We start from the raw sequence: 24,120 nt of genomic DNA, 5'->3' as shown, positions 1-24,120 counted from the left end.
TAAGCAGGACCTGAAATATGCAGAGGAACCTGAAAAATCCAAAGTGTAAAATAGCAGTCTTTCTTCTCCCTTCATGCAATGGAGTCCTTTGCCATAGAAACTCCTTTCAGCAATGGTTATTTCCTGGCTGTTGTATCATTTAGACTTCAGTTGCAGGTAACAAAATTGTAGGAGCTATTTTAAACAGAATAGGGTTGAATTTTAGAAATTAGATGCTTAAAATCATTAATAGGGTTGGAGAAGTAGGCTCAAGCTGGACCTCAGAACAGTTCCACAGAAATGGTTCCACAATTGAACTCTTATCTCTGCACCATATGGAAACTGAGAAGGTGCTGGGTTAACTTATGAGCCAGGATCATACTATTTTAGCCATGATTTTTAGATCAGGAAAACTCTAGCAGAGCCTTTGGCTCTAGGACAGTTTTGCACCTCCTACTTCTACTGCAGCAAAATGGATCCCTGGTGCACCATCAGCTCTACGCCTGCTTAATTCGCTTCTGAATTTAGGTCTTATACCCATACATCTGGTTGGCAGAAATAAATCACAAGAGAGTCTTAGAAATAACAATGTTTGGATTTCTAGCCTTTGCAGTATAAGAAAGTAAACTAGGAGGAAGTTGGAAAGAATACTGAGCAAGGCATAATTAGAGACAACAGAATCCATTTTTGTGAACTAGGGGGAGGGTTTTTTTTTTGTTTTTGGCTGTGCCTACAGCATGTGGAAGTTCCTGGGTGGGGGAATCAGACCCAAGCCTCTGGAGTGACAACGCCAGATCCTTAACCCGGTGGAGTTGCCACAAGAGAACTCCCAGAGTGAGCTAGTTTGAAGAGGAAGAGAGTTCTAAAGTGTATCAGAAGACTCCAGACCTCCAGGAGGGCTGGGGATCCAAGTTTTGATGCTTCACAGCCAGGACTTGGGAAGCTGAGAACAGCAACTGACCCCAAAATGGCAGTACTCTGGCATACAAGTTCTGCTGTCTCTACCACAAATCTTGCTTGATTCTGTTCTACCCTGACTCTATCAGTAAGTGTCGTGTATTTAGGGTCTATTCGTAGAACACTCCACTTGTTACCAATTTTTGTCTTAGAGTACATTGGATTATAAGTGAAAGAAACTTCACCTACTTTAGAATAAAGAATATTTGTTTTGGTTATATGTGTTAGGGTTCTTATTTGCTAAGTATGGAATTTACTATATCTAATTTAAGCCGAAGGCATGTAGGCTATTAGGTTCTCATAAAATCTGTGGGAAGACTAGAGAACCAGGCCTTTGGATGCCATAGAAACAGGGCAAACACCCATTCCCTCTGGTGCTTGGAATCCATGTCAAACGTGGGTGCCAGAACAGTCAGTGCATGGGCCCTCAGAACATGATATCTCTACCAGAGTTCTTGCCACACTGTCCAGACTCCCGTCTTGCAGCTTTATCCTGATGTTGCCCATTGTTTCTCCCTCTCTCTCCGACTTTCTTTCTTGATAATCAGAGTATAGTTGATTTATAATTATTAGTTTCTGGTGCACAGCAAAGTGATTCAGATATATGTATTTTATATATACATATAAAAAATCCGAATATACTTTTTCATGTTCTTTTCCATTATTATAGGGTATTGAATCTAGTTCCTTGTGCTATACGGTAGCACCTTGTTGTTCTGTTTTATGTATGATGATTTGTATCTGCTAATCCCAAACTCCTAATTTATCCCTCCTCCACTCCTTTTCCTCTTTGGTAACCGTAAGTTTTTTTTTTTTTTTTTTTTTTTTTCAAAGTTAGTGAGTCTCTGTTTTGTAAATATGTTCGCTTGTATCATATGTTAGATTCCACATATCAGTGATGTCATATGGTATTTGTCTTTCTCTTTCTGACTTCCTTCACTTAGTATGATAATCTCTAGGTCTATCCATGTGCTGCAAATGGCATTGTTGCATTCTTTTTTGTGACTAATAGTCCATTGTAGATATACACCACATTTTGTTTATCCATTCACCTGTCAGTGGACATTTAGGTTTCATCTATGTCTTGCCTATTGTAAATAGTGCTGCTGTGAACATTGGAGTGCATGTATCTTTTCAAATTAGAGTTTTCTTCGGATATATGCCTAGGAGTACGATTGCTGGATCATATGGCACTGATGTTGCTCACTTCTGTATCTAAATGTCATTCATGTTTGTCAGCCTGGATAAACCTGGCCCATATGTCTGTGTCTTGTTTAAAAGGGTGTTTTGTTTTGTTTTTTGGAGGGGGCGGGGCGGGGAATGTGGTTAAAGCTTCAAGGAAGATAAGCTAGAAGTGGATTCAAAATGGGTGTATAGTTTCTGCCATCACCTGCTTCTTTGACTACTTAACATCTATCCTTGTTTTCTATACATGCTTCCTTTCCATATGTCAACCTTTAAACAGTAGTAACTACCCTGAATCATGAGAAAATATGGTACTCTTTCCTCAAATGGGGAGGCTTCAATTTAATATCACAGCATTTATTTCTAGTTGATATTTCTTCCTCTTTTGGTTTTAGTCGAAACCCTGCCTTTATAGCTTGTAACTTCTACATTAAGTTGTAAAGGTAAAAAAAAAAAACCCACCACCAACAGACCTTGTATAAAAATAGAAAGTGAATTGGGTGCAGAAGAAAAATAATTACACAGAGCAAGGAAGGAAGTATAGCTTCTTTAGTCTTCCTTTCTCCATTTGTGAAACTCCTCCTGAGGCCTTCCTTGTCATTCAAAACAGACCCCACCCTCACCCCCTTGGTATCTTAGATGATCAGAGTTTGTAGTCTGGTGTAGTGACCCAAACTTTTATTCCTTCTGAGCCCTGGGTTGGGTAGAAGCAGTGTTCTGTGGAAATAAGTCATTCGTAAGTCTGTGTGTGGTATTGCTAGCCAATGCATTTCAGGAAGAAAAGACAAATCATATTTAGAATAATTGTCTGTTCAATGAGAATAGATAGCTGCTATTCTGGGATGCTGAGAGTTTAGTCTAACTGACATGTTCCCAGGAAAGGTGCCATGATGGAGGCCCAGTGTACACTGTTCCTTGCAGATGAGACACTTGGGGTGATCAGACAAGATTTGTGAGGGGACATCCCTGTGGTGGCATCCACTTTATGTGTCCTTTGAGCAATCTTTGGGCTGCCAGGGGAAGAGGGTGGCTGATAGCCGTAAAGGAGATCATCTTAGGCAACTGATAAGTGAGAATCTCCTTTGCAGAGGCGCCTTTGTGGGCATGGGGGCACAGAAATTCTCACACCCAGGCCTACATTCAGGTGTTTGTCCCGCAGCTGCTTTTCTAAGACTCATTGTTACCAGTCCTTTCAAGTCCCTGGTAACTGTAACAAGTAAATAGCCATTGTCACTGCATGGGTATGGTCAGTACCTCTGGCCATCTCTTCTGCAACTCAAACCCTAGTAGAAAACCACATGTCCGTTCTGATGTTCTGCCCTCTGAAAGGATCTCCCTTCGCTGTGTTTCAGAGTCACTCCTGCTTGGGGCTAAAATGCTGCAGCAGGATAATTTTGGTTGGTGCCAGTACAGCATGCAGAGCCATCTGCCACATTCAGATATTTTCCTTCTCAATTGATGTGTCATAGGGAACTCCCATAAGGTCAGAATGAGGATTGAGGGAGAAATGATACTGCATCAGGAGTGGGCACACTGAGACCTGACCTACACTTCTTGATGAGAGGCCAGGGGTATAGCTGATGAGGACTTTAGGGCTTAGATAAAATCTGGCTTATGAGGAAGCTTGGGTTACACGGTCACTTGGTTTTCTTTCTCAGGCTTCTAGGTAAATTGCATGCTAGGGGCTCTTTCCCAAAGGAATAATAGTCAGGCAATAAAGAGATCTTGGCCTGCTTAAAACTCTAAGAGACTGTGCCCCAGATGTCCTGTGAGGTCTTGCTGATTTCCTCACACTATCCCTCTGACACTTTCAGCTCCATTAGATTGCTTGTTAAATTGGAGAAAATTGTATTTACTTTAATTGCAGTCCAAATGCCAGCTGTGCCAATCTGTTCCTGTAAGGAGACTACATTTGTTGAAGTTGCCACCCAATTAAGCTTAAAATAATTTCTTTTTTCTAAACTCCATTTATTTTCTCTTTAAACCAAACAGGTGAGTTAAATGTGGAGGTGATGGGAATGGCATAGATTTTGTACATATGGGTCATAAACAGACCCCTAGCTGCCCTGGGGTCTGGGAAGTACTGTTTTAACTGCAGCCCCACTGGTGCATTAGGGCAGACCAGGTAGGAGTCAAAGAGTGCTGCTGAGTCACCTATCTGTAAAATTTGCCTCAATAGCTAAAAATCGTGAATATTATCAGTCACTATTTTGATCTGCCCTGATTTGCATCTTAGATGTCCAGCAGATCTCTTTCACAGAGGGAATGAATATATACTGTGGTTGTAGGTCTCGTAGCTCTTTTGGTCATTTTTTGAATAATTACGAAATATAGCAGGCAAGCTTCCTATTTTTCTAATAGGTACCACACTTATGTTCTTTTTCAGATATTTAGGTTTTCATTTTATTTACAACAGAAAGATCAAAATAGTGCAGTTTTGAAAAGAATGAGAAATATTATGGCAGAGACCATATGACACTCAGTTGTAGGTGGCAACTTTGAAAGTTAAAGAACTCAGGCCAGATTGATTTAAATATCATTTCTAAAAATTATACTTCAATTCTACCTATAGCCCAAGAAAAACTTCTCTAAGTCATAAATTATAAGTCATAAGGTTTATAATTTTTAATGGGATGGCAGTTGAGAGATGGACTGTGTTGTATCAGCATCTCTAGCTGAATAGAACATGTTTGGGGACCCTTTGCTAAGAGTTAATGTCATTAATTTCAGTTTTCTCAAACATTTCTTCTAGAATGCAGCTTCCATGTAGATATTTGCCTTGATATTTTAGAGAACTGGTTTTAAAGGAAAGCAGTTTCTCTCAGTAGCTTGTTTTCATTATCATATTAAATATTTTTTCAGCTCCCTTGGAAATCATTGACTAGCATCATTGAATATTATTACATGTGGAAAACTACTGACAGATACGTGCAGCAGGTAATTTTTTCATATTGCTGTCAATACAGTTTCATCAAAATGAACTTTCTATTTCTACATTAATGTTTCTTAGAATATACTTAATGTAAATTTTTTGTTTGCTTTATCTTTTCTAGACCATTTTAAACTACATGATTTCATATCTTTAACGTATAAAGATTTTAGTCTTAATATTTTCTTTACTTTAGAACCCATTAGGATAAATATTTTGGAAAGACAGCAGGGAAAGATGCCACTAGAGAGGTATTATTTTCTTTGCAGGTGCCTGGTGATTCATCTCTTTGTGAGTATGGTTGATGGGAATGACTTAGGATGTGTAAAGATCTTCCGAAACCTCCTGTGACATTTGTGGGGTTGTACCTCCTAAATCTTTGACTTTAACTGTAGTAGTTAATTAATTAATTTTTAAACTGAAGTATAGTTGATTTACAATGCTGTGTTAGTTTCTGGTGTACAGCAGAATGATTCAGTTTTATATTTTTTTCCTTCTTTCATATTCTTTTCCGTTAAGGTTTATTACACGATGTTGACTAGAGTTCCCTGGGCTGTACAGTAGGACCTTGTCGTTTATCCCTTCTATATATAATAGTTTACATGTGCTTGTAGTAGTTAGTCTTTACTAGTTTGATGCTTTGTACGTAGATGCATAACCTTTTTCCCAAAATTATCTCTAAAAATAAGAAACCACTTATTTTTAAAAATCCTTCCCAAATGCCCCAAACTGAGGTAATCTCTCAATTAATCTATTTTGAGTAATATTACTTTTGGGGGGAAAGTGCATTTTTCTCAAGTGACCTCAGTCAGTACTTGTTTTTGTATTTTTCTAGTCACATGTTAGAACTGGTAAAGAAAGTAAATATACAAGTATATTTAACACAGACATTATTTTTCCTAAGTATGTGATCACCCAGTGGCAAGTGTTGGATGCTATAAAAATACAGTTTAAGGATCACTTTAAATATTAGCACATTGAGTTATTGAGATGGTGAATAGATATGAATAGATAGCCCATGGCTTGTTGAAAAATTTCCAGTGTCAACGTCATATATAATTCAGAAAGTGCTTGTTTCAAACCCTGGGCAAGGCGGTTCTTTAGGACGTTAGTGCACCATCTCTCTTTTGATGGCTTTCAGAATAAAATTGCTATTCCTGCCCACCCCCATCCCCCCCCAAAGTGTTTATTTCAAACAACTTAGGTAGATGTGAAGACCATGTGTTCTTGGAAAGCTGTATTACTCGAAGTAAAAAGAGTCTCTGAAGAGAGTGGCGATGATGGCATCAATGATGGTTGAAAACATGTTTGGATAAAATTATTTCCAAACTTTCAGCTCCTCCTTTAAAAATTTTGTTTCCTTAAATGTTTTTGTTTCCTTCTCATTTAAGAAGGTGGGGGATTGCCTTACATTCTCATGTCTTCATTTTGAGTATCTACCACTCATTATTTTCCCTCCCTATTGCATCATTGTGTTGATCAAACTCTGTTTTTGATTATATAATCTTTTTCCCATTCCTTGCCCTGTATTTGGCTCCTCTTTGGTTCCTAAAAATGAGACATGAGTTCAGCCAAGTTTTAAAGTTCACTGGATATTTCCCAACATTTAAGGGTAAATGCTTATTTAGTTGGACTTAGAGTAATTACTGTCTTTTTTTGCATGGACTGTGGAAACAAATCATCTCTGAATCAATTTTCTAAAAGCAAAGATTATATGTGTTTTCTCCCAGAAAGGCAGAAAAGAAATAAAATAGAAACTAAATTTGAAAAGTAAAAATGATTATAAGTTCTGTCTCTCATCTCATGGAGAAATGGGAAATGTTGTTCAGCTTTATTTTTTTAAATTTACGTATAAAATGTTATTAATACTTGTGCTATACCTCACAATCTAGTGACTTTTTCTTACAAATTACTGGAGTTTAAGAATATGCGCGTGAAATAAAAGCTCATCTTAAAAAGGCAGTTATTGAATTATGCTTTAATATTTTTGTTTTCTTGTGAATTTTTAAGATAAATGAAGTGGTAATAATTAGTGAACATTGTGTGTAAAATATCTTATCTGTCTTTTGAATTAGAAACGTCTAAAAGCAGCAGAAGCTGAGAGTAAACTGAAACAAGTGTATATCCCAACTTAGTAAGTAATGGAAATCTTTTCAGTTTTTGCCATGGTATTAATTCTGTCAAAAATAAAATATGTATATTTTGGTCAGTTTCAGTCAAATTTGAATTTCTTTGTACATCTTATTTCTTCCACTACATAGCACAGTTTGCTTTCCATTATAAGGCTACTACAATGATTTTTTTTTTTTTTTTTTTTTTGGCCTCCAGGGCTAGGGAGGCATATGGAGTTCCAGGGCTAGGGACCAAATCCAAGGCGTAGTTACATCTAAGCCACAGCTACAGCAATGCTGGTTCGTTAACCCATTGTGCCCGGCCAGGGATCGAGCCTGTGTCCCAGGGCTCCAGAGACGCCACCGACCCCATTGCACAACAGTGAGAACTCCACAAGGATTTTTTAAGAAAGAAAAATAGTTGGTGGGAGAAAACCCCAAGTAACCGTAGGACCAGATGAAAAATGCCATGTACCATAATTTCTATCAAAGCTGAAGGAAAACTGTTAGAAAGCTAACCTATGAAAATGTTACTTGAAGCACATGTATTTCAGAAGGCTGACAAATTTTGAAACTTCTGTATTGTATAATTTTTGTTTGGGTAATGTACATTGCCGTTTGGAGGTGTGTTGTTTATTTGTTGAGGATTTTACACTGGTTGCTTGGGGAAGGGGTTAGGAAAAGTAATTAAAGCCAAACTTTGAGATGTTGGATAAGAAATGAATAGGTTTTGATTGTTTCATATGCCTAGCATTCTAGCATTATTATCCTTTGGGTTTCGATATCATTGTCATATCAAAATGAATGCCAGTTTTCTTTTCATTTGTTACATTTTAAATGAATTATCTTTTTTTACAGTCTTGAGTTTGACAGTTCATTTGTTTAGGAAAATTTAGTTTATTGAGCCCCATGTATATAGAGCTATCCTAGTTTCTTTGGGGATAAAAATGAAATCTGCTACAAAATTCTGTGTACTAATTCAAGATTTTTCACTCTTTGGTCTCAGTACAGTTGTTTTATACCTAGCCTTTTTGTTTACTGAATTTTGATATATTCATACATACTCTTATATATAGCAGGCCTTATTGACAATGAATTGTGATATTCTTATTAATCTTGTATCTCAAGTGAGAGAGCATGTAATTTATAGGGTCCATAATTTTTATTCAGAGCTGAATTGTCCCTTCTGCAGAGTGATTTCTAGTATTTTAGGAAATTATATATTTTATTTGACTAAATTTATAAAAGAGCAACTCCCCAAAGAAAACAGTGTTGTGATTCATGTGTCTTAGATTTTCAAAAGCAAGCAAAACAGCTTTCTTATACTTTGCATTGCTGTCACATCAAAGGGAAAACACATTTAACCAGTTTTCACCAAGTAACCCAGACAATTGTTTCTATTCTGTTTTGTATTGACTTTGGAGTCTTGATCTAAGTCAAAGACTAAATCAAAGACCAATCTGTGGGCTAGATCTGACCTGCCACCTGTTTTTATAAATAAAGCATAACTGGAATACAGGCATGTTCATTCATTTATATGTTGTGTACATCTGCTTTTGTGCTGCAGTGGCAGCGTTCGGTGGTTGTGACAGAAATTATAATACCCATGAAGCTTAAAATATTTACTCTGCCAACCCTTGATCCAAGTGAATGATTTTTGGAGATTAGGACAGAGTTTCTAATCATACTTTTACAAAAGTTATATGAATCATATATGTAAATAGACGTTTGAATCAGTATTGTTGAGTTGGGTAAGAATATGAGTTCTTTGAAGAATTTCCCAATTAACTCTGAAATGCTATTTTAAAATAATAGATTAAGAATTATTATATGCTGCTATCTTTTTGAGCCTGGCAGTCTCCTATATGCAAAGCACTCTGTTCACTACTAGAGGTAGATCAGTTAAGACATTCTAGAAAACAGAGTTCCCGTCGTGGCGCAGTGGTTAACGAATCCAACTAGGAACCATGAGGTTGCGGGTTCGGTCCCTGCCTTGCTCGGTGGGTTAACGATCCGGCGTTGCTGAGAGCTGTGGTGTAGGTTGCAGACGCGGCTCGGATTCCGTGTTGCTGTGGCTCTGGCGTAGGCTGGTGGCTATAGCTCCGATTCAACCCCTAGCCTGGGAACCTCCATATGCCGTGGGAGCGGCCCAAGAAATAGCAACAACAACAAAAAAAGACAAAAGACAAAACAAACAAACAAACAAACAAACAAACAAAAAAAAGACATTCTAGAAAACTTCCTCCTAGACTCAAGCCTTTCATTAAAAAAAAGAAAAACACTCTGGGAATTCCTGTTGTGGCTCAGTGGTAACAAACCCAACTAGTATCCATGAAGATGCAGGTTTGATTCCTGGCCTCACCCAGTGGGTTAAGGATCTGGTGTTGCTATGAGCTGTGGTGTAGGTCACAGATGCAGTTCAGACTTCATGTGGCTGTGGCTGTGATGTAGGCTTGCAGATGTCACTCCGACTCCGATTTGACCCCTAGCCTGGGAACTTAGATATGCTATGGATGCAGCCCTAAAAAGACATTCTGGAGCCCACCTTATATTGTGTGGGAGAGAGGTGCCAAACAGCTAATCACCCAGTGAGTACTCTGATGGAGGAGAGTTTTCGTGAGAGTTTATACTGGGGGAGAGTTATCACACTCAGTTGATGCTGACAGGAAAGATACATTGTGGCGGTGTGAGTATGAGTGAACTCTAGAGGAAGGGTTAACCGGGTGATGGAGGCTTTCCAGGCTAATGGGATCCTGAGATGGGAAGGGGCAGAACATGGTTGAGGAGCATAGTTAGGAGAGGCAGGCAGTGTGGCTGCTGTGAGGAGAGAGTGGTGAGCTGTGGGAGGCCAGCATGGTGGGCGAGGGCCAAGAGTTACCCATCTGATGAACAGTGGAAATGGATTTTAAACCAGGAAGTATCATGATCAAGTTTGTGTGTACTTTCAGATTCCTGACTATATTTTGGAAAACGGTATCAGGAATTGGGGAATGGATGTAAGGGGACCAATTACGAAGTTCCTAGAGAAGAAAGATGATAGTAACTTGACCTAGAGTTGTGGCCTGGAAATGGTACACTACTTGGAGGCGGTTGACTTGTATGGAGGGGCAGAGGGAAGGTTTAGATTGAGTCCCAGGTTTCTGGCTAGCACAGCTAACTAGGTGGATTGCTGGCTATTCACCATGGTGAGAAGCTGTGGCAGAGACCCAGGTTGGGTTATTTTGAGTTTGCTTTCTCCAAAAAGAAGTGTTAAATATACTGTCAAATATATTGGTCTTAAGCTCAGGGGAAAGTTCTGGGCTAGATGTACAAATTTGAGCTTCATCAGAATAGAGTGTTGTGTTTGAAACTATGAATGAGATTTCTTTTTTCTTTTTCTTTTTTTTTTTTTTTTTGTCTTTTTGCCTTTTCTAGGGCCAGAATTTTTTTTTTAATTGAAGAATAGTTGATTTACATTGTTGTGTTAAATTGTACAGCAAACTGATCCAATACACACACACACACACACATTGTTTTTCTTAAAATATTCTCTCCCATTTTGGTTTATCATAAGATACTGAATATAGTTCCCTGTGCTATACAGTAAGATCTTGATGTTTATCATATAATGCAGCTTTGAAAACTTTAAAAAAATGTTTGTCTTAACAGTAAAATTTATTCAAATGGTCACTTTGACACCAACCATTTGTTTCCTGAGGATTAATCTGTAGGTATTTGGTTTTGCAAAACATATTTTAAGTGGTTCACTTGTCTGCATTCAGTCTCTGCACTCATTTTCCCACTCATTTTCCTTTTGTGATTATTATAATTAAGGCCAGTGGTTTATTCAGTCAAATAACATTCTAGATTAAGTTGAACAACTAAAGTTGTTTTTACTCTCTTTCTTTTTTTAGGCAGCTCAACTATAAATTTGTATTAGCTCTCTTTTAACACATATATTTGGCCCCTAGGTTAATTGTTAGAAATTTTTATATTTGGACAAGGCCTTCTGACATTGTCATCCATTTGACTTTAAGGGGCCATCATTTCTGTTAGTAGATTTTTAAAAATCAAAAATATTTTTTACATACCCTTGGAAATCGTAGTCTTTCTGAATCACCACTTTTAATTTTGTGTGTTTCCAAATGAAAACTGTAAGAGGACCAGTACATTATCTCTGTTTTAAAATGTGCTTTTGAAGCCAATTTGGGAGTTCCCTTCATGGCTCAGCAGTTGACAAACCTGACTAGGATCCATGAGGACAAAGGTTCGATCCCTGGCCTTGCTCAGTGGGTTAAGGATCTGGGATTGCTGTGAGCTGTGGTGTAGGTCGAAGATGTGGCTCAGATCCTGTGTTGCTGTGGCTGTGGTGTAGGCTGGCAGCAGCTGTAGCTCCGATTAGACCCCTAGCTTGGGATCCATATGCCATGGGTGCGGCCATTAAAAAAAAAAAAAAAAAGCCTATTTGTCTTCAGAAAACATTGCTGGCACAGATTAGAAGTCTAAACAATAGTCCTGTTTATACAATAGGACCCTCAGTGCACACAAGGTTAAGTAATTTCTTCTGGTGTGGTGATAAGTATCACCTTAGAATTACATTAACAGCACCAGAAAGAAATCTTATTTTGCAGTCAGGTCAAGTTTACGTATTAGACTTCACTGGTAAGTGTAAGTGTGAGAATGAGAAACAGCAAAAATCAAACCCACGAGCCTACTCCATGCTGAAACTGCAAGTGTCCTGATAGTTCTGAATTCTTGTTATTTCACTGGCCATGGGAAGATAGAATATGGTCTGCATTTAGTCATTTAGCATTCATTTCTAACAAATGCTTTACTAATTTACTTTGCTTAATCGTCTGCTCAAGAAATACACATGAAAGCTCCTCTAGGATGAAGACTGTTTAATGCTGGCACTTGTGTTTGCTAGGCACTGTATAAATATATGTTAAATGAATTAGTGTATTGAGGACATACTGTGTACACCTGTGCAGTATTCTTGGACATGGCTGATAAGCAGGAGGGTTAGCCTACCCTAGAGGGGAAGAAGTTAGCCATATTTGCACAGTAAATACCAAGATAATCTGGGCTGCATGTTAGTGAGGAATTATGGCCTCTGGAAATCTGATGGATGTTACCTTTTTCCTCTTAAAAAGGAATACCTCAAAATGCATGTATTAATTTTTCTAATTTCAAGTGCTGTGTAATCTTCCTCATAAAAATTCATACGTAGTAGGAATTATGAGTGGTCAGTCTCCTGAAGTGCTGACTGAGAGACCTGCCCTGTTGATATGCATGGTGTCACTGTTAAACATGTGGCTTTTGTGCAGTCCCCTTGAGAGTCAGTGCGTGGAGTCAACAGCTGTCACACCAGCAGCAAGAATGGTACCGTGGTTTTCTCTAAACAAATACAACCACATAGCCTTTGGCTTAATTTATCTGCTCTGAAAATTACTTTATTTTCTCAGGAGAATTTTATGATAAGTGGTAAAGCTTAATAACTTGTATCTTTCAAAAGCATTAGAGGGTGTCCTAAGGAAATTTTGCTTGGGTGGAGAAGAGCTAGGGCTGTATTTATTTTGTAAGTGTCATGCTTAAGAGATTGGTTTTTACATAGATTTGGTTTGTAAAGATAAATTGTTTGGGTTCATTTTAACCCTTACTTTGACCAGTGTATTTCTTCTTCACCGAACATTCAAATGTTTATGTGTAGTTAAGATAAATCAGTAATGAAATGTAGAGGCTTTTGCTTTGTTAAACGAATCTTCACTTTATATTTCATTGAAAGCAGCAAACCAAATCCCAACCAAATATCCACCAGCAATGGCAAACCTGGCGCTGTGAATGGAGCCGTGGGAACCACGTTCCAGCCGCAGAATCCTCTCCTGGGCGAGCCTGTGAGAGCTGCTATGGTAAGTTTTCTCCAGCAGGATGGCCTATCGTTGGCGAAGGTGGGGATCTGTGCTGTCTCTGTGGGGTGGGAGGTATGGAGGTGAAGCAGGTTAGTAACCACGCAGAATTCACAATAACGCAGTTTCAGAGTGAAAAGGTGCCCATCCTTCCCTTCTGCCTGGACAAAATTTAAGTAGTGGGTTTCTTTTGATTGGCTTCTATGGCGTCCTCTGTTGATTATTCCTCAGTAGTATGTGCCAGGCTGTGTGCAGAGCTATTACTAGCTTTGTGCAAACCAAGGTCCCATGGAAATAAACAACCCCCTTTTGGGAGTTCCTCAGTATATTTTGATACATTAAAGGCTAGAAATAATTCTTTAGGAGGAATCTATGTGTGGATAAACTGCTGTTTATAATCCTCATACCTGGTTCCCTTAGAGTACTGGTTTGGAAGGTAGTGTTTTATGATACTTTTGGCCTCAGGGGCCCAGTATGTTTACCAGCATTTATCCATATAAAAAATGTTTCCAAAGCCAGCAGTATTATATTTGCCCTGGATGTTAAACTGGGTTGCTGAGACGAGCTGTTAGGTAGTCAATACATTTTTTTGTGTTTATTTAAAACCTGAAACAACAATGTAATCTCTTAAGTGGGGCATTGGTGACACACTCATCTGTTTCTTTCCAAGCAAAGTGGCCCCGGGTGGAAGAGGGAGGGACACTAATATTTATTAATAGTCTACTTGGTGCCCAGTTTTTCCCTCTTGGCAGCTCTTTGGGAGGTGGGGTAGGTAGCCTGCTGTACTTAGGACATTTGTGACTCTGCTCCATACCCCACACCAGGCTTTGGCTTTAGAAAAGGCTTTAAAACCAAATCATGTAATTATCTTTCCTGCAACCAAGGAAGATGTGAGCTAGACAGATTGCTATTTTCATAAAAATAGCACATGTCTAACCATTTTCTACCCTATGAGGAACAAAAGGAAACACTTTATGGAAAATTAGATTCTTTTGGTCGAAATTTTACATAGATTGTATAACTGTTTCTGAATTGGGAATTCTTAGATTTTGAATTTCATTTATATTTAAATGAAAATAAAAAGAATCCTGCAGACAGGTGGTGGTGGTTTAAATGTGTCTTATTTTTGCCTTACAAACCCCTTCACATTATATGTAGTCTCATAGGTCCTTTTAAATAGTTATTCCATCATTTTTACATGTGCATGACAAGTGATTTTAATTTTATAGTATTTATTTTAGGTCCATATATTAAATAATCTATCATAAACTGTATCTTAATATACATAGAAAATTTATCTTTATAGAATGATTGAATTTGTTGTTTTCTATTTATCACTCTTTAATTGAATTTGAGTTAATTATATATAAGAGAAAGTTGTTTGGGAGTTCTCCTATGGCACAGCAGGTTAAGGATCCAGTTTTGTCCCTGTAGTGGCTCGAGTTTGCTGCTGTAGTGTGGGTTTGTCCCTGGTCCAGGAACTTAACTTCCACATGGAGGGTGTGGCCAAAAACAAACAAACAAAAAAAACTAAACTTTGAAAGAAAGAGAAAACTTAAAAAAAAAAAAAGAGAGGGAGAGAGAGGAGTTCCTATTGTGGCTCAGCAGGTTAAGGACCTGATGTTGTCTCTCTGAGGACGGAGTTCGATCCCTGGCCTTGCTCAGTGGGTTCAGGATCCGATGTTGCCATGAGCTATGGCATAGACTTCAGATGCGGCTGAGATACAGTGTTCTATGGCTGTATCATAGGCCCCAGCTGCAGCTCCAATTCGATCCCTGACCCGGCAACTTCCACATGCCCTAAGTGTGGCTGTAAAAAGAAAAAATAAAAGAGGTATTTGTTGACAAATTATTAAAATGATGTGTCATGACTAATTTGGGTAAAAATGTATATTTAAATATGAGTGAAATTTTATATTCAGAATCCAAAATATGTCCATGCCTAATATTTAGGATTCTTAAAATTGATGTTTAAAAATGAAATCATCTTGACTCATCATCTTTACTATATGTTTTAAATTACAAGAGGAAAGCTGTGATTTGCAAAGAGTTGTGTCTGTCCCATCTCCCCCCACCCCATAAGACATGATCGGTTCACAGTATTATTTTCAATAAACTAAGAAACAGTTTTATTATAATGATCGCTATATTGCCTCTTGACACTTGACAACTGGTTTGTGAAGTGTGTGTTGACACCTTGATGTGCTATTTGAACATCTTGACTTGAAGGTAATTTACAGATGGAGAGAAGAATATTCATTCCTAGGTATGCTCACAGATTCCAGTAATTTTTATGTACCTCATCAACTTAATGTTCATTGTCTGTGTTTTCCGTCTTAAACTTCAGATCAATTGTGGGAATACTTTAAATGTTACATAGCAGTAATTTAAACTGCAGAGTAAAATAACACAGGTTTTAGTGTTTAAGGAATAAATCAACCAAGTTATCAGGTCGTAAGCATGCTGTCATCTCACTGTACATGCTAGAGACTTACAGTCTGGAACAGGATTCTGTTTTTAAAAGGAAAAATAGTAACATCATTATTTTATGAGTTCCTGCTGGGCATAGTGGGTTGATAAGGTCCTGGCATTGCCACAGCTGTGGTGTAGATCTAGGTTGCAGCTGGGGCTCAGATTCAGTCCCTGGCTTGGGAACTTCCATAGGCCGTGGGTACAGCTGAAAAAGGGGAAAAAATTATTTTATCTATTGATTAAAATAAAGGAATGGAAAACAGGTACTATTTCTTTCAGACTTCTACTTTTATCAGTGAGATCCCATCTAAGCACTTTAAACCCTGAAGGAGTTTCTGAACCATAAGTTTGGAAACCTGGAAATAGTTTTTTTTTTTTTTTTTTTTTTTTTGGTCTTTTTGCCATTTCTTGGGCCGCTCCCGCAGCATATGGAGATTTCCAGGCTAGGGATCTAATCAGAGCTGTAGCCGCCAGCCTACGCCAGAGCCACAGCAACGCAGGATCCGAGCCGTGTCTGCGACCTACACCACAGCTCATGGCAATGCCGGATCGTTAACCCACTGAGCAAGGGCAGGGATCGAACCTGCAACCTCATGGTTCCTAGTCAGATTCGTTAACCACTGCACCATGACGGGAACTCCCCTGGAAATAGTTTAATAATACTGTTCTGATAACTTATTTCCACAAATATACACTATAGAGGATATTTTTAGTTAACAAAAACTTCTTCAGCAGCAGGACACATAATATAGGGCACTTCACCTAATAGCCCCTCTTAATAAGGGCCATTGGTACTTGATACATGAATAATTGGTTTAATGAATTCTGACTTGAAAAATCCATGTGTATATTAGACTTTCATGTGTGCTGGGTAAATCAGGATAAGAAAAATACCATTGTAAACTAAAGATGGTTTTGGAATGTTTTTGAAATACTCGATTGTATGTATAATGATGTTATAATTGTATTGCATTTTTTGTTTTTTTCTTATTTTTCCTCCACCTTTAGCTACACAGTCTCATCAGTGGTATTCTTGGGGCCCACCCAATATGCAGTGTAGATTATGTGCAACCTGTTGGCTCTATTGGAAGAAGTATGGAGGCCTGAAAATGCCCACCCAATCAGAAGAGGAGAAGTTATCTCCCAGCCCAACTACAGAGGTACACAAGCAGTAATCTTTATAGTGCTGAGAAATGTCATGGTTTTCAGCGGCTGGATTACTCCTTGGAAACAGAAGTATAGTATAGGATAACTTAAAAACAAATAAAACTAATAGTACTGAAATGTCTAGGGTGGGCATGGAGAGGGGTAGGGACAAATCCAATTTTTTCAGGTATTCAAAATATTGGTCAGGAGTCCCGGGCATGGCTCAGTGGTTAACAAACCCAACGAGTATCCATGAGGATGCAGGTTCCATCCCTGGCCTTGCTCAGTGGGTTAAGAATCCAGCTTTGGCCATGAGCTGGTAGGTCACAGACGCAGCCTGGATCCTGCATTGCTGTGGCTGTGGTGTAGGCTGGCAGCTGCAGCTCCAATTTGACCCCTGGCCTGGGAACCTCCTTCAAGTGCAGCCCTGAAAAGCCAAAATATATATATTGGCTTGTGAGATTACTCAGAAAAAAGAAGAACAATGTGGGGGGGGGGCGCGTGTCAGCATGAGTGGAGAGTTTACCAATAAAATGTTTAAATGGCTTTTGTGGAAACAGTTTGCAATAGTTAAGGTATAATTTTGGTGACATTCTCACAGATGGCAGATATCAAGCACCTTTGTCTATGGGGGAGAGAACATTCTTTTGGAGAGCTAATAAGATTTAAGGACCCCCTTCAGAATTTTTTAAAAGTAATCTAATTAACCCCTGGCCTTTTTTTTTTTTTTTTTTTTTTTAACTATTGTGAATGTGATTTTGGATTGTTAAGGTCAATTTAGAAGAAAAAAGTAAAGGACCACAGGCAACCCCCACTTCCACCCCATTTCCTTCTCTACTTCTCAAAAGTATTTACTTTTAAATTCTCTCCCACTGTATTAAGTTATAGACATTCCAGTGAAAGACATAAAAACTGCACTTTGACAGAAAGCAAGTTGTACTGTATTTGACAAGTTCTATTCTTCACATGTTTGCTGGTGTCTGATTTTGCAGGATCCTCGAGTTAGAAGTCACATGTCTCGCCAGGCCATGCAGGGGATGCCAGTCCGAAACACTGGGAGTCCAAAGTCTGCAGTGAAGACCCGCCAAGCTTTCTTCCTTCACACTACATATTTCACAAAATTTGCTCGTCAGGTCTGCAAAAATACCCTTCGGCTGCGGCAGGCAGCAAGACGGCCGTTTGTTCCTATTAATTATGCTGCCATTAGGGCAGAATGTAAGATGCTTTTAAATTCTTAACCTTATATGTTGTGCTTCTGACCATTTTTTTTTTCTCTCTCTCTCTCTCTGTTTTTGTTTGCAATAAACATAAGTTCTTGTGTACAGCCTTTTATTTGGTTTATTTTTTTTTTAACATTGTTTTGTCTGCTGCCATTTGTATCATACCAACTTGAAAACATTGAAACTTCTGCAGCCTTTATGAGAAAGCAGTGCTCAGCAAAAGATTGGTGGGAGGTGATTCTATACAGTGGGGTTTCGTGATGGAATTGGCCTAGAAGCCCTTATTGTGGAGCCACTTTTACCTATAAGGTAGAATAAAATTTGCCAGTTTACACTAATGAGAAATTGTATGTTGTTATAAACCTCTCAATTTCCCACAAATCTTTGACAATTATCATACCATAGTCTGGAAATTCACATGTTTCATAACAAATTAGAAGATTTAGCAAATTACAAATGAACTTTTAAAGTCTTTTGGGTGAATTTTCTGAAAACACACATTTAATTTTTTCAAACTAAATGTCTGAATTTGTGGTTGAGCATCTTTCTATTTGTCCAATTTGGTTTCCATTTCATAATCATATACCATATATAATACCACACCATTTACATGACTTTATTACTCTCATTTTCAACACATTCAGTCTTGCTTATGTTTTGTTGTTATTGTTAGAACAAAGGTCACATGTACCAGTGAATTTCAGGCTGTTCTGTTATGAACAACCTAAATGTGTTTATAATTTGTGTGTGAGCTCTGATTCTAATCTTGCTTCTTTTAGTTACATTCCTGGTTAGCGTGTTAGAGCCGGGCAATCCTTTCCTTAGCCTAAAGGATAAGAGAATTTGCTGTCTGGTCTAACAGATAGGAAATCTTAAAGATACTCAGTAGACACTTTTCTGTGAGATAAGGAGTTTCTTATTATGCCATGTTTTGATTTAAAGAGGGTATCTATAGAAGAAGTAATTGAAAGGTGTTTTTTGTTCTAAAGATAATTTACCAACAGAACAGTTGAAAGCCTTTAAAACCTACAGGTAAATGCTTTATAAGAAAAAAAGTGTTTTGTCAAGGGAGTTGAAATTGGAAGTAATCTCTGTGTCCCGTGGAGGGGAAATTTAGCGACACTAGGCTCATGTATATTTGAGAATTTAGGAATAGATTGAGGTTTTCTGCTAGCATTTCTGAGTTGATGGGTTTATGTGGTTGTCACTTTCTTACAATTTTAAGGAACTGGAAAATATTTATATCCATCTAAACTGCCTAGCTGATTTAAGACACTTAAATTTCTTAAATATTAGAGAAGAATAAAATTAAGAAAATGAATGAAATTCTTCCGTTAAAATTGGCCAGGATCCAGGATCATCTTTGTTCCTGTGAATGGAAAAGAAACCATCACTAACTAAATTGGCTTCTAAGGAAGCATCTGTTTCCATTAAGCATCTGTTAATTTCTTAATTTGCAGATTGTCTTTATTTTGATTATCTTTCAATGATGTATATTTTTGTAACCTCGTTTTAATTTTTCTCAATTGAAAGGCTGTGCTACTAAAAAAATGGGTCAAGATTAAATTACCTGTATTTTATTTCTATAAACATACAGCTGTAATGATGATGATGATAGAAGAACAGAGTAATTTTTTGTGGTGAGATTAAAGGAGGATATTTTATATTTAACTTCATTCATCAAGCTAAATATATAATCAGATTTTCAGAATAATTTTACCTTGAGATTTAAAATTATACAGTTTCAGCACCCTACCCAGTCCCCCCCGCCCGACCGCCAGACAAAAAGACAAACAAACAACTCTTTCCCTAGCATCTAATTGCTTCTTACATTATCTTCTCCCTTCTTATATACTTACCTTGTTACAGCCTCTTTAGCAAATTCCTTTATCTTGGCTTTTTAGCAAGAAGTTAGGTGTTAATAATCTGATGTCCATATGCAACTATGTTTGGTCCACTGGGAGGGTAAAGCTATATTTTCTTTCTTTCTTTTTTAAGTAAGCTTTCCTTGGTTTTTCAAAGGCATTGGTGGCCCCGTACCTCCCCTGAAAAGTTAAGAATCACTATGATGCAGAATGAATGCACTTTCAGATCAGGTGAAAATTCCTAATTCTAAAGACATTGGTGGATCAAGAGCTCCAATGAATGCATTTAGAGTAGTTCTTCATAGTATTGGAAGAGGAAATAGTTTTTCCCTGTGAACTTGAGACTCATCCTCTTGTAAGAACGGTAGAAGTTGACCCCTTCCATGGCTTCTGGCCTTGGCAGCACCATCACGTCCAATATCATAGCCAAAGTTTGTGAGGTGCATGAGAGTGAAGGAGTGGGGAGCTGAGGAGGTAAATTCTTAGTTACACGGGGGGAGCATAGTCAAAACTTTGAGTTCTTGCAAATTCTTGTTTAGAGGTTTTAATTTGTTATGGCAGCAGTCTGGTCTTTATTTTCATTAAGAAACTAGTGTTAAGGAATACAGTTTAGTGAGAAAGGGAGTCTTTGTTTGCATATTTATAAAGTATTCCAAGGGAAGTATAAGAAGTAGAATCTCTGGAAAGAGAAGCTGAGAGGCTGAGGGAAAGGAGTGGGGAAGATTTCACAATCTTCATCCTTTTAAACTTTTTCAATTTTGAGTCATGGGAATATGTTTCCTATTAAAAAGTAACTTAAGAAGTTCTCTGGTGGCTCAGCAGGTTAAGGATCCAGTGTTGTCTCTGCTGTGGCTAGGGTTGCTGCTGTGGTGTGGGTTTGATCCCCAGCCCCAAAATATGGGCATGCTGTGAGTGTGGCCAAAAAAAAAAAAGTGATTTAAAAACTAAGATAAGTATGTAGTATGACCAACCTGTGTTAAAAACTATAATTATATATATATATATAATATATATATACACACACACACTTATATGTCTACTTAGTTTTACCCCACTATATATGTACCAAATCTCAAAATACCTATTTATTTTAAAAATATATGTGAATATATACGTCCATGCTAAAAATTGCTAACGGTACAGTGCCTGAGCCGGTTCTACCATGTAGATAGTGATTATTAAAAATGGGTTGCTAAACCAAAAAACCAAAACATTGCATAAAGAAAAGTCCTTGATAAGATTCGCAGACCAGTAGAATGGCTGTAACACAGCATCAAGTTTCAGACAGCCCATCTCTTCTCCCCCTTGACGCCCCTCCCCTCAGTAAAACAAACAAACAAAAAACCATGATGCACTTGTTCTTGTCATTAGACATTACCACTGAGTTACCGGATGACTCGTCAAAGATCTGTAAAATCCCCCATCTTTTCATGAGCACAGGGTTTCTGTGCTTAGGGACCAGAGACTGAGGTTAAATAGAAGTAGGTATACATTAACAGCATTGCATAGATGAAGGAAATGTGCTTGGAGAAGTGGCCAAGCTACTTCTGTTGCTTTCACGCAAAATTAAGCAGATTCTGAGTTGACAACACTCCAGACTTGAATCGCAGCACCCTTTCCCAGTATGAACTTCGAGAGGAACTTGGAGCCCCTTTTTCTGCTTTTTGTTTGTTTGTTTGTTTTGGCCTGGCAGCATGCTGGAATTCCCAGGTCAGGAATCAAACCTGCACCAGAGCAGTGACAACGTTTTAACCTGCTGAGGCACCAGGAACTCCCCTTTCTTCTGTTTGAAGATGCTAATTCAACTTCAGAAGCATCCCAAGGGCTCATATTCAAAGGAAACTTGTTATATATTTTATGAGTTTTTTCCAAAAGTTTCTCCGCAGAAGTTACTTCTAATAATTGTATAAAATTTTGCAAACGTTTAAGTTCTAACATTAGGAGAGAAGTCTTAGCTTATTTTGGTAGTTTATTATTTTAATAATAAGTTGTCTTTGGATACTTTAAATTTTCCTAAAGGTACAAAAATGTTTACAGATCTTAACGCCATTCCTATTGTGTGCAACAAATATCTTTGTACAGATATCATTTAAGACTAATGTGTGAGATGTGCATGTAGCTTACAGGATAGATTCCCTAAAAGTCAAACATCTGGGTCAAGTAACGTGCATTTTGAATTCTCATAGTCACTACCCAGTTGCCCTCAGAAAAACTATGATTTATACTCCTCCCCAGTGTCTAGAGAGTGCCTATTTTTCTAGAACCTCACCGGCAATGCTATTCATCTCTGAAACCCTTAACTAGTTGACAGGTGACGTGTGAGTTATATCAGCTTTCATTTCGCATTTGAATGAAGTAGGAATTTTTGCATATGTTTGAAAAACGTTTGTATTGCCTTTTTTGTCTAATGTTTTTGCCCCTGGCATGTTTTCTATTAAAAGTCTTGCTGACTGGAGTTCCCATCGTGGCTCAGCATTTAGCAAACCCAACTAGCATCCATGAGGACATGAGTTCAATCCCTGGCCTCGCACTCAGTGGGTTAAGAATCCGGTGTTGCCATGCGCTGTGGTGTAGGTCGCAGATGCTGCTGGCATTGATGTTGCTGTGGCTGTGGTGTAGGCCAGAGCTACAGCTCCGATTGGACCCCTAGCTTGGGAACCTTCATATGCCATGGGTGTGGCCGTAAAAAAAAAGACCAAAAAAAAAAAAAAAAAAAGTCTTACTGACTTGTTTAAACTTTTTAATTTTAAGGAAGTTAGGTTTGATTTCTAATGCAGATATTTCCCCCATTTTGTTTTAAATTCTGTTCATGTTGTATTTACCAAGCAGATTTTTTAAGGATTGAATTTATCCTTTTTTTTTTTTTTTTTTAATGGCACGTGAGTTTTGTGTCTTGTTTAGAAATGACTTTGTAATTCCCATAAGAAAATTCTATGGGAAGTTCCTTTGTGGCACAGCAGGTTAAGGATCCACATTGCCGCAGCAATGGTGCAGGCTGCAACTGTGGCACAGGTTCAATCACTGGCCTGGGAACATCCACAAGCCATGGGTGCAGCCAAAAAAAGAAAAAAAAAATTCTATGGATGGTTCTCCTTTAATAGCAATTTTGAAGGCCCATGTGAGGTATTTTTGTGAATTTTAATGTAGTGTGTACATTTTGCAAGTTTTCTGTTTTATTCCCCTAATATTTCCAAACTACTTTAGAAAGCTGGCCGATGAGTTGCAAAATAAATAAATAAATAAGTTTTTCCAGATTTACCTCAAAGAGATACAGATCAATCATCCTCTAGGAAGTCAGGGAAATGTGTCTCATGCTCAATCAGGTGACTGGAGTGAGATGAAGATGCTCTCCCTCTGGGTGGATTTTGATTTCTTATGGTTTCTTTGGGCATTTCTCAGGTTGCTTTCTTTACCTGTGTGCTTTTAAATGCATGCTAATTAATTATCTCTTTAAATAGAGTTAGTTGAATAATTTGAAAACAAGGTACCACTGGCCTGGTCTTGAGTGCAGACCAAGATTCTTTTTTTTTTTTTTGTCTTTTGTTGTTGTTGTTGTTGCTATTTCTTGGGCCGCTCCCGCGGCATATGGAGATTCCCAGGCTAGGGGTTGAATCGGAGCTGTAGCCACCGGCCTACGCCAGAGCCACAGCAACGCGGGATCCGAGCCGCGTCTGCAACCTACACCACAGCTCACAGCAACGCCGGATCGTTAACCCACTGAGTAAGGGCAGGGACCGAACCCGCAACCTCATGGTCCCTAGTCGGATTCATTAACCACTGCGCCATGACGGGAACTCCTCAAGATTTTTTTTAACCAACTGAAGTACAGACCTGCTCATCCTATGTTGATGACCATCCCCTAGGAACAGAAGCTATTTTTTTCTGTTTGTATTCAGTATAATCACTGAATGGATGCAGTTTTTATGTTAAACAGTGACGAGGTAGTCTTAACACCCACCTTTCATCCTAATTTATTCATAGTTGAGACTGATAATTCTTGCCACCAACTACTTCCTTTAAAATATAATGAGGATTGATGAAACATGGATCCTTCTAAAGAGCTTTGATCTCCCACTCAAGTGCTCTGTAAATTGTCACTTGGAACATTGCATAATTAATCCTACTAATTTAGTGAGAAATTAAAAGCAGATTAGTATGGTAAAGTGAAATGTCTTTGGGTATTGTGTTGGTGACTCCTTTGATGGGTTTGTTGGTTATTGTCAAGGTGACAGTCACGTGGGAGTTCATCACTCGAAGTCACATTGGCACTTTTTCTTTGGGACTTATAGACTGGAACAAAGAACAGTTAAACTTACTACTAGTAATGTAGTAATGGATTTTGTCCAAAATATTGAGGAAACACTAAGATGG

The 24,120-nt window shown here is 38.2% G+C and overlaps 1 protein-coding gene across 1 annotated transcript in view; it reads left to right on the top strand.

The window, feature by feature from the left end:
• The window catches only part of MTA3 (metastasis associated 1 family member 3), a 181,466-nt gene that overhangs the window by 135,987 nt on the left and 21,359 nt on the right, over positions 1-24,120 (top strand). The window contains 6 exon segments of the mRNA XM_021087577.1: positions 4,984-5,058; positions 7,126-7,184; positions 12,926-13,020; positions 13,023-13,049; positions 16,527-16,678; positions 17,657-17,879. Coding sequence (XP_020943236.1) covers positions 4,984-5,058; positions 7,126-7,184; positions 12,926-13,020; positions 13,023-13,049; positions 16,527-16,678; positions 17,657-17,879 — 631 coding nt within the window.

Source organism: Sus scrofa, chromosome 3 (genome assembly GCF_000003025.6).
Source record: "Sus scrofa isolate TJ Tabasco breed Duroc chromosome 3, Sscrofa11.1, whole genome shotgun sequence".
Classification (NCBI taxonomy): Eukaryota; Metazoa; Chordata; class Mammalia; order Artiodactyla; family Suidae; genus Sus; species Sus scrofa.
Note: the sequence above shows the minus strand (reverse complement) of the source record. Positions and strands in the feature narration are given on the sequence as shown.